This window comes from Scleropages formosus, chromosome 9, assembly GCF_900964775.1.
Source record: "Scleropages formosus chromosome 9, fSclFor1.1, whole genome shotgun sequence".
NCBI classification, from domain to species: domain Eukaryota; kingdom Metazoa; phylum Chordata; class Actinopteri; order Osteoglossiformes; family Osteoglossidae; genus Scleropages; species Scleropages formosus.
This window is the reverse complement of record NC_041814.1, coordinates 8,471,557-8,489,457: the sequence shown is the minus strand read 5'-3', so window position 1 is coordinate 8,489,457 and position 17,901 is coordinate 8,471,557. Positions and strand designations below refer to the sequence as shown.

General features: G+C 41.6%; 1 protein-coding gene across 4 annotated transcripts in view; it reads right to left on the bottom strand.

Moving 5' to 3' along the window:
- Positions 1 to 17,800, bottom strand: part of patj (PATJ crumbs cell polarity complex component) — an 87,508-nt gene extending 69,708 nt beyond the window's left edge. For 2 of the 4 annotated variants that reach the window (XM_018726756.2, XM_018726759.2), the window contains exons 1-17: positions 17,600 to 17,710; positions 17,004 to 17,055; positions 16,344 to 16,522; positions 14,966 to 15,163; positions 14,604 to 14,743; positions 14,116 to 14,296; positions 11,751 to 11,879; positions 8,775 to 9,017; positions 8,518 to 8,620; positions 8,108 to 8,196; positions 7,688 to 7,829; positions 6,727 to 6,858; positions 2,902 to 2,978; positions 2,495 to 2,551; positions 2,214 to 2,348; positions 960 to 1,154; positions 485 to 553 (exon numbers count right to left, since the gene is read on the bottom strand). In XM_018726756.2, the coding sequence (XP_018582272.1) occupies positions 485 to 553; positions 960 to 1,154; positions 2,214 to 2,348; positions 2,495 to 2,551; positions 2,902 to 2,978; positions 6,727 to 6,858; positions 7,688 to 7,829; positions 8,108 to 8,196; positions 8,518 to 8,620; positions 8,775 to 9,017; positions 11,751 to 11,879; positions 14,116 to 14,296; positions 14,604 to 14,743; positions 14,966 to 15,163; positions 16,344 to 16,522; positions 17,004 to 17,025 (2,091 nt within the window). In that variant the 5' untranslated portion in view covers positions 17,026 to 17,055; positions 17,600 to 17,710. Of the gene's footprint in view, positions 1 to 484; positions 554 to 959; positions 1,155 to 2,213; positions 2,349 to 2,494; positions 2,552 to 2,901; positions 2,979 to 6,726; positions 6,859 to 7,687; positions 7,830 to 8,107; positions 8,197 to 8,517; positions 8,621 to 8,774; positions 9,018 to 11,750; positions 11,880 to 14,115; positions 14,297 to 14,603; positions 14,744 to 14,965; positions 15,164 to 16,343; positions 16,523 to 17,003; positions 17,056 to 17,595; positions 17,711 to 17,732 lie in introns of those variants that run through there. The other 2 variants (XM_018726757.2, XM_018726758.2) reach the window with 2 other exon arrangements.
- Positions 17,801 to 17,901: the final 101 nt, after the last annotated feature.

Below are 17,901 nucleotides of genomic sequence, written 5' to 3'. Positions count from 1 at the left end.
AAGTACAGCAGGGTTTTTCTTCACACAGATGTAGTTTTAAGTATCTTCGATATCTTGTACTGAAAGATGAAAATTCTTTTACAGAGGAAACCCTAGAATATTTTCCATGGGAAATGTTTTTCTCAGAAATTTTCAGTTTGGTCATAGCCAGCTCATGCTCGTCTTTGGATCTGTCACGTGTTTGTAATCAGCTGCAAACGGCCAGTTGTCTCCTGGGAACCACAGCCCATTTTTGTGTCAAAGAAAAATACTTAATGATGAAATGAAAAAATGAATAATAAAGAAAGATATGCTTAACCCTTTAGTACATTTCACTACTTCAGTTGTGAACTCAGTTGCTGCCAGTACATAAAATACCTGTCACATCACCCAAGCCACTGAAACACTAACAAAACATGAAAGCTTCCATATGTAGCTTGGTTTCCATGGCCTGTCTGCAAGCAAACTGCTGAAACATCAACCTAAAGAAATGTGCCAAACGTACCACAAGGGTTTCATTCAAATTGCGCCAGAATGTTGTCTGGTCTGCCAGCACGGGAAGGTTGTTATCATTCTTAGAAAAAAGAAACAGAGGGCAAAAATGGAACAGTTTGCACTTGTCTACAATGAAACATTACCGTATTTTTTAAATGTATGGTACCGTATATGTGAGTGTTCACAGTTTTTTGTATCTCTAAACTTAACACCAGCACTGGTATATTCACATTTATCCAAGGATGTGGTTTATTCTTGCTGACATACACACAAACACATTTTCATTATACCTGCATATATACTTTGTGCAAATAAGAGTGGAATCTGCAAATGGAACCCAAAGTTCTGAAGCCCCAAACAAACTCATTTGCTTCCACTAGAACTTCATGGACACTAACATCTGCAATACTGTCACCCATACATGGGTCTTAGGCTATAAAACTGCCAACAGAAGTGTGTGGTTATGTCTATGGCTTAACTCGCACCTGCTCCTGCTGGCTAGCACCAGGACCCCAGGATTGCCAGTCCTCCTGTGGCAGCTCCTCATTGTCAGGCTGGAATTCGCTGCCCTCTTGGCTGCTGAGGTGACGGCAGCATACCAGCATGAAAGGGGGTGGCACCTCCCTCAGGAATGCCAGTGCCTCCCTCCTGGACTTCCCATACAACTGCACACCATTCACCTACAGAGAGGCCCATAGGTCAGCAGGCAATCCACTCATAACACCTTTCGCACGGTATGGTCAGTGCTGCATAATAAGCCAAGGCAGGCAAGACGCAAACTGGTTTTAATCAGTGTACTGCTGGTTCAAATCCCAGGAAGGCCTGCTGGTTTACCTTTAAGAAATTGCCCTTGAATTGCCTCAGTTAACATATTAAACTGAATGTGAAGCGCCTGCAAAGCAGCTGTAGTGACAGAATGCCAAAAACAGTATTACAGTAATGTTTTACAAAAAAATAAGAACATTGTGTACAACAAATAAATCAACTACAAACTGCTATATCTACACATCACTTAAAACACAACAAAAGCCATGAAATAGAGCACAAAAGATGAAATAAGGAAAAAGAATGATAGGGGAAGAGAGGGACAGGGCATGGTGTCTATCAAGTTCAGAGGGGTGAGCTCTTTTCTGGAGTAATACACTGAAAGCAGACCCTCATAGCCAATATAACACCTGAGGGAGTTTGATGGGAGAGGCTCGACTGGAGCAGCTGCATATCATCCATCCCCCACAACCAAGGGTCTTTCCTGTGCCCTTCTGGGAGGTTTGATAATTTTCTCACTGTGGTTGCAATGGCCTGATCCTTGTGTGTGTTTTCAATTATAGGAATCCTTGGTTCACTGAAGAGTTGCGATTCTATAGTATTTTAGAATGTAAGAGTGCTCTTTGAGGATCTTGAGATTACGCACATCAGTCTCAAAATGACAAGGTCCCATCAACGTTGTCTCTCTCCACAGAGGGCATAGTGGGAGGTCAGTGGCAGGGCATTTTTGGAACAGAGGATCTCTCTGCACCATATGCATGTCACTTACCATCCTCACCTTCACTGACAATGAAAGCTCATCTGGTAGTATAAAATACAAGGCTGCAGACGGACCTCACTTGTTCTCCACTTGGTCCCACCAGTCAACCTAGTGCTTTAAAAAGCCAGAAGAGTAGGGCAAAAGTACAGGATAACAGGGCTCCTGTTATCCTTATATGAGAAAGCAAGCAGAGAAGGATAGTCTACAGCATTACCTCAAGCAGCTCATCCTCTGGCCTCAGAAGGCCATGCTTTGCTACAGGACCCTCAGGGGCCACAGTGGAGATGTAGTGGTGTCCATCAAAGGAGTCCAACTCGACCCCCAGGCGCATGGTATGAATTGGAAGGAGCTGGGTGGGATTCACATGGGAGTACAGATTATCATTACAGTTATGTCATCGCTTGTTGATCTCAAACATTTTCAAGGACTCCATTGTATGCTTAATGGCAAGTTAAGACTGCAAGGTGCAATTGGCATGTAACTCTCTCACTATACCTTCGAGTATTTCTGCAGCTCAGCATCATCTTCAATAACAGGATCCAGCTCAACAACCTGACAAGGAATAGGACAGGTGGCATTTACCAGTATATTTATTGCAGACTCACTGTACAACTCTCACGTTGTGCATCAAGTAAACCTTAAACTAAAACCACAACTAACCTCAGACTGACCTAAGAAATTTAAAAAATATGTTTTACTTAAGTCAAGAATTACACAAGGTCATAACATAATTTCCTGAGTGATACAATTACTAATAAAAAGAGACAAAACTAATGTTCCAGTGAAATCTGAATAATATACAAAAGCTCCAAGGGCATTATCTTTACTCAGGTTGAGTGGGACAGTGTTTTCTGAGCAGAGCAGGAATGAGCTGTTCCGCCTACACATGCCAAAGCTCTTACCATAACAGCATATTCTGGCCCAAGAGCTTGTTCCCACTTGGCTCTCATGTCCTCTGGGCTGAACACCTGATCTGGGCCTGAAACCAGAGTTAAAAAGTGTGTTCACCCAGAATTTTTCAGTGTAATACATTTACATGTTTTCATACTCGCAAAAAAGCTAGATTACTCATCTCCTGTATGAAGTAAAACGAATAAGCTACATGTGTGCTCAAAATGTAGTTACAGCAGAGTGTTGGCTATCACAGTTACACAGGGTTTAGATGCCTGTATGACAAACAAGAGTGCTGATATAGATATGCCAAGGCAGTTATGGTAAAACAGTAGTTGGAGACAGAGTGACATTTAGTGTGGGCGAGTGCCCCACACCACAAAAGCACAGCTAATGACAGACAAGGGGTCAGTGTCACAATCATACTGAATGGCCCAGAAGACCCTATATAAAAATGACTGGCAGCTTGTCCCTTAACAGCTGGAGACAGCTTTATCACAAACAATGAACAGCTTTAATGCTTCCTAAAACTCTGCAGACAAGCACATACACAACTTCAGATCACTTAAACATTCTAAACAAGGGCTTCTAATACTGACAAAATAGAGAGAGGGAAACACCCTCCAGAGTTCATAACTTTAAAAGACAAAGACAAGAATGATACAATAACATGAAATGTTGAGTGTAAAAGAATTTCAACAACAAACAGCATAAATATTAAAACTGCACCTTGCAAAGCATAAGCAATTTGAAAGAAAAAAAATGACTAAAGGTGGCCTTGCCTCTGACGGACAGCTCTGAGACAAACAGAGCTGGTAGGACATCACACAAACAAGCACCAACTGAACAGGACAAACCATAAGTTCGTATGGATGTCAAGTATCCCCAAATGTGTCGTCTCAAACCGCCTACCTTGTGTGAATATCTGCATAACCACAGAAACCTGATTAAATCAGCATTTCTTAGAGCAACATGAAAAAGCAATTAATCGCTGGCATTTAATGATGTGAGTGAAGCAGTGGACTACTCTGTTATGCCTAACCAAAATGAATTTCTGTGGTGCAAGAGCCAAATCGTCAAAGCAAGAAAAAAAATAATTCATCTTGGTGGGCCATCAAAACAGGAATCTGTTATCACTGCTAAAAATGGCAAGTAACACACAGCCTTTTAGAATAGCTCCTACAGTTTCTCAGAGGAGGAAAACATTAAAACACTAAGACTACCTGTCTGCAAAAGCTTTTAGAGACTTTCCATCCCTATCAATGTTTCAGTCTCAGACCAGTGGTTCAGTGTGCTATGCTGAATTTTATTAAGCTGGACATGATATTCAGCTTTCTCCTACTTTTGCTAACCAAGTCAATGCTGAAGTTAAAAATTGTTACTGTACACTAATCTAGGAAGCAACACGGTGACACAGTGGGTACACCCAGTGCCTCACAGCTTCTGAGCTTTTCGGTGAGCAACAGGTTTAAGACTAACTCAAAGCACAAAGAGTTTGCATGTTTCACCCCATGTCTGCACCCCCCCCAGCCATGCCCAGGAAGCAGCACTGGCCACCTACTTCCATTCCTCCCTTACCTTAGAAACCACGTGAGTGGTCATTATGAGTTGGACTCAACATGATGGTACTTCCATACTAACGTACAAATCAACAAAAATAAAAATGTTGTTTTGTTTAAAATTCAGTGGGGGTGCGGTGGCGCAGTGGGTTGGACCACGGTCCTGCTCTCCGGTGGTTCTGGGGTTCGAGTCCCACTTGGGGTGCCTTGCGACGGACTGGCGTCCCGTCCTGGGTGTGTCCCCTCCCCCTCTGGCCTTACGCCCTGTGTTACCGGGTAGGCTCCGGCTCCCCGCGACCCCGTATGGGACAAGCGGTTCTGAAAATGTGTGTGTGTTTAAAATTCAAATACCTTTATGAGAAGAGTGGTACAACTATGTGCGATATGAGCTTGTGACAAGCCATCACCATCGTCACTATTGTGTGCTGACCCTATGCAAGAGTATGTTGTTTATAAACCTGACAGGTCTGAGGGCTTGTCTGCATTAAAAAGGCCAAAGTGTAAGACAAGCATCTCTGCTAGCTGCAACCCTGACCGGCCCTTCCACTCGCAACTCCACCATCTCCATGTTCATATCCACTGGATCATCTAGCACAACCGTAATAGTGTCTATGGCACAGTCATACCGACGACCTGCCCTTGTGCTGACCCAGGCCTGCCCAGAAGCACTGTTGGTTTAGATTCTAGCATCTGAGCAATGCCCCAATGGCAGCGCCTTCTTCAAAACACAGAAAAAACTAAGAGGTAAACGGTAGCAAAAACTTCACTTCTAAAAGCTCTGTCCCCAAAAGTACAAGAACTTGCTACAATACTGGATAGTTTTCAAGTTAAATTGGGGAATTCTATAAGACGCAACAGCTGGCCAGAAATCTCAAGAAAACGTATCAGATTCCATTAAGTGATGCAGCCACTCCAGGAACTGCTGAAGCAAAGATCTCCAATACAAACTTAGACTCCAATCTCTTGTGCCCAGAGACATAGCCAAGCTAAAGATTTTTAAAGGTCACGTGAGAGGTCACTGATGCATACATCAGCCCAAGAAATTGGAAAAGGCTTTCTGCAGCAAACATTTTGTACATTTTCTTCTTTGGTGTTTTCTAATGATATTGTCTCACAGCACCTGGGTGGTGCAAGAAGGCATGGGTTCGATCCCCACTCTTTCTGTGTGGAGTTTGCATGTTCTCCCCATGCATGCATGGGTTTCTTCCTGAGTGCTCCAGTTTCCTTCCACAGTCCAAAGACATGCTGTTCAAATTCCCCCATAGTGTGTGACTGACACAAAGAGAGTGTGTTCCACTGATGTATGGATGAGTGACCCAGTGTAAGTAGTGTATCTAGCAGCGTAAGTCACCTTGGTGAATAAGGTGTGTGGGCTTAAAACACTACATAGTATCCGTTAGAAGTTGCTTTGGAGAAAAGCATCTGCTACATAAATAAATGTAAATCTTATCCAAAACATTGCTTATTTTAAACTAAATATGGTACTAAAAATGCCAAGCCCACAGTGCCTTATCTGTTGTAGATATAGCCATTTCTTGACGTTCAGTAAAACACTCTGTGTGCAAACAATATTTTTTATTACTACTACTACTACTACTACTACTACTACTACTATTTATTTAGCTGATAGCTTTCCCCAAGATGGCTCAAGATGGTTTCAGGTATGTACAAAGACACTAATGTACAAATACTATACTTACAACTTCACACTTAATGGAGGATTTCTGATAACACAATACAGGAACTTCCACTGAGAGTTTAAAACATGGTGACATATACTTATTCAATTGCTCAATATGCCAATATATATGCTGGTAGTGTAGTGGTTAGAGCTGCTGCCTTTGGAACCATAGATCACAGGTCTGAATCCCACTTCCAGCTGTAGTACCCATGAGCAAGAAACTTATCCTAAATTTCTCCAGTAAAATTATCCAGCTTTACAAATTGGTAAATAATTGTAAGTAACTTAACATTGTAAGTCGCTTTGAAGAGTCAGCTAAATGAACACATATGTAAATGTAATATAAATGTAGATTTAAAGTGCATGTAAAGCAAAAGTTTCTACATGGTGTATGAATGCATTTTTAGATCAAATCAGGTAACATGGGACATTTGACACAGTGTACAATTCACTAAGACTATATATTTCTAAAAAAGTTTACCAGTACAGTTACACTTCTCAGCACTGAAAACCAGGTGTTTCTCAGGCCTCTCTGATGAACTACAGTGACCTGTCTGCCATGCCATAAGGTTTCAATCAAGGGTCTGTAAACTCACCTCTTACTGAGTGTTGTCGGACCACTGAAGAAGAATTCTCAGTCGGCTCAGAGATTAAACCCTTCTGCATATCAGAACGGACCTTGATCTCAGCTGACCTCTTCAAGGACACACGAGAGGGCTCTCTCTGAACTGCACACAAAGGAGCAGTAATAAACAGAATGAAAACCTGCTCTTCTGTCAAAACACAATTACTACAACCTCTTATGTATGACAGAATGTCAGTTCTCATCTTCAGACTACAATGCGGTATTTGTAGCATAACTTGGCTTTCTTCATGAAGGTGGTACAGCTACAAACTGATTAAAAAAAAAAAAAAAAAAAAAAAAACCTTCTACTATTCCTTACCTATTTTTTTGATACAAGATCCAAATGTGCAGTTTATAAGAGGCATAAGAAATCCTTTTCTATGTATGCAAAGCAAATTTGTAGTTTTGACCCTGTTGTTGACGAGTTCAGAAATTGAGTACTCCAACTACTCTTGGATTCCATCATCATTGGATTTTCATCAAACCATTATATCATAAAAAAAATCAGCTGCCAAATAAAGACTAATAATTTTTGCATTGTGTCCAGCATTCACAGCAATGTTTGCTGTTGTTTTAATATAAATCCCAGCCAAAAAAAAAAAAAAAAACCTCCCGCTAAGCTTTCAACAAATAAGTCAACCAGGAATGAGTCAGTCTGATGTGTGAACCCTCTTTTCCTGCTTGAATAATACAAGCAAGAGGCTGGTTGCTCACAAAGTAAAACCATTCTAAGAAATTGAAGCAGGTTCACTTAATCCAATATACTGCCTCTTAATGGAAAATTCCTCTTTCCAAAAAAGACATGAGGGAGTAACGTAGATGTGAGAAGAAACCTACTACAGGCTGAGAGGGGACAGACACAACCACACTCTGGGAATCTGCATTGCTTTATATGGAATGACTCAGTTGGGTGAGATGGGCATGGATTTTACCTTTATCCAGAGACCTCTCCACAGAGAGCGACTTGGAAGATGCAATCTTCCGGACCAGGGTGAGGTTCACTGTGGGTCCTGTCTGCTTCATCACCTCCAACACCTCTTCGTTAGTGAACCCCTGGAGATTCACCCCATCCAGCTGCCAAGTAGGGGAAGCCAAAAAGCACAGTTAACAGATACTGCACCTGATTCCAGTTGCTTGACTACAGGTAGCAATGTTTTCCCCTTAGCTCTGTGTGCCCTGCAAGCACTTTTTCACAAAACAAAAAAGAACACTTATGCTCTCTTCAAAAAGTCTCATGCACCCATGAGAATGTTGCCACTTTCTGTTCATCTTTTCCACTCAGCCTCTTGCAGGAATATAAATATGCTGGGTTAATTAGGGTATAGCTAATTAAAAATGATTAAGAGTCTCACTGATATTATCCTGTCATGGACCCGGATATTTTCACTCTGTTCAGCTGGGCTCCCAGGTACCACATTCTTTATAAACACCCCCACGGCATCTGAAGTACACACATTGAAACAGCAGGAGTACATAACCATTAAATATCCAAGCAACACATATTTTACTCAAAGATACAGACAGACATTTACTGATGTAATGGAAGTTTTAGTATTCTTTTCTAGGGCACAAGAGCAATGTTCTTCTCCGAGTTATTCTATGGTATAAAATCATACAACCCTTTGGTCCTTTACCCAGTCTATACCCCACACTGAGCACAATTTGGAAGTGAGTAATATCAGAATTTTATTACATCAGTATGAAGGCAGCCCAAGTAGAGTCACATGGGATAACTGGAAGCAATGTGCAGTGTATGTCTCACTTTCACTGGATAGGGCATTATGGCCCACAATGGAGATGCCCAGGCTCTGGCCTTCCTTCTTCCTCAGAGTCACTTCATGGATCTCGTATCCCTCCAGGTTAGGCTAAAATATAAAATATAGCTTACCATTTAAAATTCCATAAGAATATTCAAATAGTGTACTTTTCAGTGTACCAACAAATGATTAAAATGTTCTGTCTCTGCACCCGCTTTTTTCATCTCATCTTGTTTTTGTCTACTATTTCATTCACACTTACAGTCCTGCTTCCTCTACGAGGAGTAACAGGTGGGATAGGAGGCAGGGAAGAGACAGGGGCAGCAGCAGGAGCTGGAGGAGGCGGTGGAGGAGGACGGGCCTCAACCAGTGGGTCGCGAGCAATGAGCATCCGCACGCGGGTGCCACAACCCTGTAGCACTCGCACCACTTGGTCACTGGCCAAGCCCTGGGTGGGTGTATCTCCAATGCGCAGAATGTGGTCTCCTGTTCGCAGTCGGCCATCCTGACAGTGAGCACAGAGAGGGGAACATTGAGACATTCTAGGTAAGAACCCACTTATCACAGTTTCCTGAACACCGAAAATGGGCTGTAATAGTTGTGGAAGTATATACTCTTTCCTCACCCTTTACAAGGGACTTACAAATTCAGTACAACATAATTTTTTTCTGTCATGCAGTCATTCTACTTCCACCAATAAACTTCACACAATCAAAAAGACACGAACAGTACAACCACACACAGACAGTCATCCCCATACAGGTGATTCCAGACAGCACAATACAACTCCTGTCCCAGATTATCATTTAAGAGCAACCATTCATCACAAAAGCAAGGTAAACGGAATAAACACTCATGGGAAAATTTAAGACAACTATACAATGCAATACATTCATTTAGCTATGTACAGAAACTACATTATGCTTAGCGCAAAACAATGTGAGAGGACAACTTCTTGCTGTACTGAGTCTTAAACAATCACAACTATCAATTATTATATCACAACCAAAACAGAAAATTCATCATCATCATCACCACTTTAACATGTTTTCTTCAAAGCCACTAATGGTGTTAAGCTACTTAGTGACTTATACTGCTGGGTAATTCTTACAGTATCTTTTTAGGGTAGGTACCTTGTTTAAGGGTGCTACAGCAAGAGGTGAGATTCAAACATGGGTCCTAGGAGCCCTTATAGAAAAATTATAAACCTGTAACTAACTCAGCTCCTTAACTCTTTGTGTCATTTCTAGAAGCAGAACTGAGGATGGAGTCAAGGTCTGTGTGAAAATTGTATTTTATTCATTTTATGTAAAAAAAAAAAAAAAAAGTCTAATGAGGGACACAAGGAAGGTCTGAAAAGCAACTTCTCTCTAACACGGTCAATATGATGCAAAAAAAAAAAAAAAAAAAAAACTGAAAAACCAGAATGAACTTCAGTGACACATTTTGTCAAGGAACCAATTTTTTTTCCATAAGAAATAATGTTCCCCCTCATGACAGGAATTTCCCTAAAAGGTGTTATTTCACAAAACGAATTAACCCTGTAAAGCAAAGGATGGTGGCACAGGCAGACACCGACGGAGCACGTATGCATTTCTAAATTTGTTGCTGGTTACCACGACAAAAGCTGAAATACAGCAAGTGAAAAACGTACAGCTGTTCTCATGTTACCAAGTTTACTGTGAGAACTTATGTACAATTTTTTTTAAATGTACTTTTTTTTAATTACACTGTCATGAAACTGACAATTATACATGGATGAGTTACGCTGTAACATCCACTTTCATTAGCAGCAGACATTCTCCTAGAGTGTGTCCAGCTGGGTTCAAGAGTGGGTCGTGTAGGTGCAGGTAGTTTGACCAGTTGTACAGCTCATTACAGCATGCTAGCAGAGTATGAAACAACTTACTAACAGCCACTCCTTGGAACTGTACATTGGAAAGAAGTACTGCAAGGGGTAAATGAGTCTAAGAGTAATGAACACTTGCTCTACTGCCCTAGGGTCAACTGAAAGCTGAAACTAGCTAGACCATTCCAGTTGATAAAAAAAGTTTCACTAATGAAGTACGGTTCTATTTTTATAATAACAACAACGTTGTAGACAATACCTCCTATGGAAAGTAGCAAAATGAGTAAAGGTATTCTACCAGCAAATGCCAAGCAGATTTAATTTTGGGAGTACATAAGTAAAAAGGTAGCTATAATTTACATAAGCAGGAGAAAAGCATTGTGGCAAAAAAGTAAAAACTCAAAAGAACAATTTGCAAAAAGTTCCTCTGTAGATCTGTGTGCGTGTAGGACACCCAGAGAGTAACACTGTGCCACAGAGCCGCAGTCATTGAAGAACGAAGCAGAAAACAGGGCTCAACAAAGGCCCAGTTTTGAGAGCTTTTTTGGAGCATAAGATCCACTGATGTGTAAAACTGGGTGCTATGCCTTTTCAACAAGCAGGGCTTTGTGCTGCCTGGCCTTACAGACTTGAAAGCAGAGGAAGAGGCAGGGGTTTGGGCTGTTGGTTGCAGGACAGAAAGAAGAAGAAGAAAAAAAAAAACTTCCACAAGCCAATCCTTCTTTTAAAACATTAAATCTGACGTTAAACAGCCTTTTCAACATAAAAGTACATTATGTACTACACTTTGAAGGAGAGCTATCCAAACACAAGACACACAGAGAAACGGAGAGCAAAAACAGACACGACACCACAATGTGCTTGTCAGAGCCTTCATGTCAGAAAGTAAAGCCTTCCTGTGCATCTTTTCAACTTTGTCTCTTCACACAGGACCTCTGTGGCACCCTTGTCTCCACACTGCCCAGTAAAAATATAGTCCACTTACAGGGAGATTATTCTTTCCCATTACCCAATAGCCCATATGTAAGCTTTTTTAAATTATGCTTTTTGAGTATGTTGTATTAATTCTCTCTCAACTCGCTCTTTCTACTCACACACAAAAATACAGCTGTAGGGGAGGATGGGCCATTTCTACAAAAGTCTAGCACATTGACCATTTGACATGCATGAACAAACAACAAAAATTAGAAAAACATAGGGCTTTGTCCTGTGCTGTTTTCATAAATAATCTTTTATTATAAGTTTTTAAATACTGCAATAAAGTTTAATTACTGAATAAATACCTAATTTATAAACTAAAGCCATTACATTAAAGGTAAGAATTTTATGCCTAATGGAGGACTGACAAGTGTACGAGAAATGATTGGAAGGGAAGAACACAGTACAAACCTTGTCTGCCACACTACCAGGAACCAGGGTGCGCACCACGACCCCCGTGGCCTTGCCTCCCACGATTCCAAAGCCTAGACCAGAGCCATCATTCACCAGCTCAATCTCTTCCATGTGACCCCACTGATCCTGCAGACAGAGAGTGACAGAGCAAAAATTTTGGGCATCAGCATCCTGGCAATGTGTTAGTTACCCCCAGAAACAACTCACCATTAAAATCAGGTACCAGTCTTGCCCAGGGCTAGACCAGCTGATACAATGAACGCCCCACTTAAGGCATCCCCTTTTATTTGAAGGCTTATTATTCAGCCATTTTCAATAGCCATGCATCCAAAATCATGTCCTTTCCCAGAGGACAGCTTGGGAGCTGAGAGAACAATCCAGTGAAGGGCACCATCACATTTACCAGTTCACCTAATCACACATCTTCAGACTGCAAATTCAAATATGCAGCCCAAGGACTGCAAGGAAATGCCATGTGCTGAGTCACCCAACTACCCTTCAAGCATCATCAGTCTTCATAAAACGTGATGCCACATTGTGAAGGTATAGCAAGGGGACGCACAATGCAGGAGAACTGTGGTATTTAAAAATGGTTACCTTTAAGGTCAGAAATGTAACTCACTGATTGCCATCAGGGTCAAAGAATCCCTTGGGAATCTTTTATGGCCTCACTAACTCACTGATCACACATAATCCACAGGCCTAATCACCAAAGTCTCCTTGGCTTTTTTTTTTTTTTTATTATTATTAACAATCAGAACATTTTCCCCCACTGTTAGCAGCATGCTTATCTGATGAGTGACTTCCTCAGCAATTTTCACTATCTTATGAAACACCAGTGCAGTTCATTCCACCTCATGAGATGAAGCACTACCCATGTACTCAGCCCACAAAGAAACAAGCTGCTTCAGAGATAAAAGGGTGTGTTTTAATGGTCTATTCCCGTTAGGACTTTAACTCTCTCCTTTACAGAAACCTTACACCAGGGTCTGACCATTCCTGCAGGCCAGTTAAAGCCTCAAACATTTGTTGAAAATTGTCATTTAAAAATGCAAATCCTTGAAAGATATATTTTCTTTTAAAAGATGCTTAAATAATCTAATAGGTTGCAGTAAAATGTGCAATTGATTAAGCATGATATGTATGGTATCTTGCAGAAAACTCCTTACCTTAATTTTGTGAGTAAATAAACTACAAAAGTATTCAATAACTCCCAGATGAACCCAGTGCTGTATTATCAATCATTCCATGTGTACATACTAGGTCTGGAAATCATTACAAGGACCGGAAATAAATTATGCTTTTAAGTATCCTAATGTAGGCCTGAGTTTTTCAATGTGGGAGTACAATCTCAAGAGTCACACTCTTGATTCTGAGCAAACCCTTCAACAACAGAACTTCCAGAACTATGTGCGTAACTTATTCCTCCAAGAGTGGCCATCCTGGGTGGGCCAGGAAGACTTGACATACCACTATACTATAATTTAGGGCTCTGCATATCCTTGCAAGAATCTCAAGGCCATGTTCTACAGAAATGTCAGGCTCAAGGTGGGTGGAAGCCAATGGTGTTTCGGAGGGTTAGAAGATTGTGGGCGTGACGGATCAAAACAAGACTGCACTACACAGACACCCTTTTAGGAAATAGTGCTGACTTCCACTAGCCTAAAACTGAGTAATTTTTCAACTTTTGGCAATAAAAACTAGCAATGGGACCATCCAGATTTTTTCTGGAAATGTAATAACTAAGCACAGGACCAAAAAAAAAAAGTTGTCTGACCTCACCATGCTAGATGTAACTTGGGATCCCCCCCCCCAATTTACAGTGGATCTAGACCCATTGGCTATGAGAAAGAAAAGACAATACATAAATTCAAAATGTAAACATTCACATTTACTATAAAAAACAAATTTAAATCAGATAGGTATCTTATCAAGTAAATAATAGGTAATTATTTTCAAGCTCAATATCTGTGCCTCAGGGTTAAGGGTCTGGGTTAAGGTGGTTAGGGTTTGTAATGTCAGGTTTTCCATGTAAGACAGTTGCTGGGAAGCAGCAATAAAATTAAATCCAGAATTTTCACTCACAGCATTCAATTAACCATACACCTCTTTTCATGTGAAACAACACATGAATGAAACAAAAGTATTGCCAAGACCTAATATAGAGTATTAGGCATTGATTCAAAGTAATTAATTTAGTATTAATAACAAAAACAAACATTAAACCAAAAATAAAAACAATAGCCATGACTTGAATGATGCCTACTTGGCTGAATAATGCATAGGGACTGCACTTTTAAAAGTTCATTCGGCCAGAAGCATTCTCAACAGCATGTAGTGTGTGTGTAACTAAGCCCCTTACCGTATACATATCGCCAGGTACATGTAATTGTTGCTGGGTCGCAGGATCCCTAGCTACTACAAGCTCCACTCTATCCCCTGCCTGCTGCAGCAAAGCGATGGCTTGCTGCTGGGTGACATTCTGGTCCAGAGGCACACCATTGATTGCCAGGATCTGATCATTCTCCAGCAGCCTGCCATCCCTATAAAGACACACAAGCCCAACAGATAAATGTGCAAATGAACATGAACTATGATACTGAGACAATAGGCTGTGTATATGCATTAGAAACACTAGATATAGCTTACGGCACATAGCTATATTAATTTCTCCATCTTATTCTTTGTACCATTTGATTTTCTTTTAGAACAACTGGAAATCTGAGCACAAATGCAAAAGCTGTTTATTCCTCAATGCAGAAAGTCCAAAGGCAGAAACTGATATTTTAAAACAGAATAATGGACAATAGCAGTGAGTAGGTAGAACAAAGCCCAATAGGTGCTGCTCACCTTTCAGCAATGCTTCCAGGCTGTACCTGTTTGATGAAGACACCATGTCCACCAACTCCATTTGGCCTGAGGCCAACAACACTGAAGCCTAGACCCCCTGTCACAGGCTTTGGCAAACTGATTTGTTCAGTATGTCTTCCCTAAACAGAGAAGCAAAACTAAGTCCTAGCTGAGAGGATGAACGTCAGGTGTTCAACAATTGTCAATTACTGCAAACACAGGAAATCAAATTTTTAAATAATGCATGCAAATAATATCCATATCTTAAAAAAAAATTGAAATTATGAATGTATACATTTCAACTGAGGAAAGGGGTGTTCCATCATGAACAGTTTTCCACCATGAACACATTTGGCTCCCACCTTTGCTGTGGCCTGAATCCACTTCTGCAGCTTTTCTGATGAGGGGAAGCCCACAGAGGACAGTCCAGTACCGTTAGAAAGTACCGAAGATGGACGCGAGATGAGCAGGCTGCTGGGCGGGCGGCTGGCACTAAAAATTAGCTGCCCCTTCTTGGAGAAGCTGAAGTCACTATGGGTGTCAGCAGGCAGGCAGTTCAGCTGAGAAGAGAAAGAAGAGAGGTCAAAGATTTCACTCACTCATTGCAGGCCTAAGAACTATGACTTCACTCTTCCTTTCCTGCTTATTCATTTAAGCAACGCATCATGATAAAGTCTAGACTAATCATCATCTATAAGAATTCAGAGTTTACCTGAAATTGGCTTTGAACAGAACTGGCTTCTAAATTCAAAAATTTATTGTGTCTATAATTAATTGAAAAAGATCAAATATCTAATTGCTGCTGAATAGGATGCTACAGATTCAGATGCTACAGCAAAAGGTTGTTAACTCTGAAAACAGAAAACATTACAATTCAGCTTTAGTATGTTCTGTGAAGGAAAACAAAGCCTTTCAGAGGCAAATAAGGGCAAAAAAGAAATAGAAAAAAGAAAGAAAAATCAATACATTCCTCTGCAGTTCCCTCTGGTCTCACATAGGTAATGTATTAATGACCTTTAGACTTGCACCGTGGAAACTTATTGGGCTTTTGCTTATTTAGCCCAGGCTGATGGAGCAGGTTCCCAGCCATTCCATCAATACATCTCTGACAAAGCAGTTACTCAGACCAAGACATCAAATATTAGGGTCTGATAGATACAGAATATGAAATGAACCATGACTGAGTATGTGTCTGTACACATACACAAAGAAATATATCCTACTTTAAATACACTTAACAAGTTGACACACACTAAATTTACTTGACATGAAAGTACATTTTCTGTGATTACCTTAATTAGCCACATTTATTGCTTACTATTCAGCTCCCCAAATCAATAAATGACCAAAATTAATATAAACAAATTTGAAGAGTAACTCTCCCCAGGGATTCAGCCAGGGATGGTACTTGCATCATTTGCCCAACATCATTCAACCCAATGAAGTCTTTAGTAGCATTGCTATTTTGCACCTTGGCAGATGCAAGATGAAACTGTAGTAAACAGCAGTTCCCAGCTCACGCCTCAAAAGACATGGTGCTTGTTTATACTTGAAAATGAATTCCCCTCATCTTAAAAAAGGCACATAAACACACACACATAACTTAATACAGATGTACGGAGAGTTTAAACTGAAAACAGTCCAATTTGCATGTAATGACAACACCTGGTAAACAACTTTTAAAAAAAAAAAAAAAAAACATGTATTTCTAAGGGATTCTTTACAAGATACACATCCAACCTGATCTTTGAGCTGTTTGATGGAATGCTGGAGTGTGAGGATGTGTCCAAGAAGGGGGCTCCTTAGGGCTTCACTGAGGGCCCCAAGTCTCTCGCTGTGGGTCCACTCCTCCCGCTGCAGTAGTTTGCCCTGGAGCCTCTCCAGAGCCTGAAGCACCTGCTGTCGCTCTACTGCAGACACTGCGCAAAGCCCACAGATCATTGAAAGGCTTAAGTTCGTACACTTTGCAGAGACCTCAGACCCAGAGTCCAAATCATCACACCTTACAAATACTGCAGAAGATTTGTCCAGATATTATAGTATGAGAGGATCACAGGATGGGGGGAGGGGGGCGCAGTGGGTTGGACCAGGTCCTGCTTTCTGGTGGGTCGGGGGTTCAAGTCCCGCTGGGGGTGCCTTGCGACAGACTGGCGTCCCGTCCTGGGTGTGTCCCCTCCCCCTCCAGCCTTACGACCTATGTTGCCGGGTTAGGCTCCAGCTCCCCGCGACCCCAAATGGGACAAGCGGTTCAGACAATGAGGCCCACAGGATCTTCGTACCCTTGCACGTACCCTTTGTACCCACAGACCCTTGTACCCATACGATGACAATTTGTGTAACTTACCAAAAGCGGGTCATTTACACACAACCAACTAGTCTAATGTGAAAATATACACCAACCTGTAGGAACATTCTCATACATTGTGCTTCTCCAGTGGTAAATGGACAGAATCTGCAAAACAAGTCAGATTCAATTTGAATTTCAAAACGGTCAGTATTTGCAACTGCCATTTCCAAAAAAGACAACAAAACACCCTAACACACAGGACTTCATAAACCAAACGTATTACCAAATCGTGAGAGACATAATAACACTAATGTCATGAGCATATATCCTGAACCTAGCTATACAATTATTGTTCCTTCAGCTTCACTCTCTGAGTGACTTAGAGGGGCGGGCGGGCAAACGAACGTGGAGGGTCCTTACTGACACAAGTAACAACAACAACAACAACAACAACAGACGAGAGAAACGAGTAACAACACAACCAGCCTTCCAACACGAATATAATATCTGAGGAACTCGGCGAGGACGGGTGTGCTAAATCATGAGAGAACGAGCTGGGAGCTGCTGCGGTGTCCGGCAGGTCCGACACAGGTTCGCTGACTGAGTCACCCGCTTCCATCCATATTTACACTCTGTAAGTGTAACAGAGTCTGTTACAAGTGGGCAAAGCGCACACACCCGAGTTCCCACACTTCACATACTTACTTACAGAGTTATTCCCCGATAGGCGACCCGCACGCTGGCTTTTCCTCCCCGAAGTCAGGGTGTGATTTTCAACCGCGGCTCCGTCGCTCTCACCTGTGGGGCGGAAGTGCGAGTCGGGCGGCGGCTGGGCGGCTCACCTGAGGCAGGAAGAGAACCCGCCGAGCGCCTCACGTCTCTCACCGGAAGGGAACTGTGCAAGTTTCACGCCCTCTCCTTTACACGGCAGGTGCACGAACATAAGTTGCCCGAGCCCTTGTAAACAAGTTCCAACATGTCAGTTAGCTTCTCCGTCCAGCCTCTGCTAAG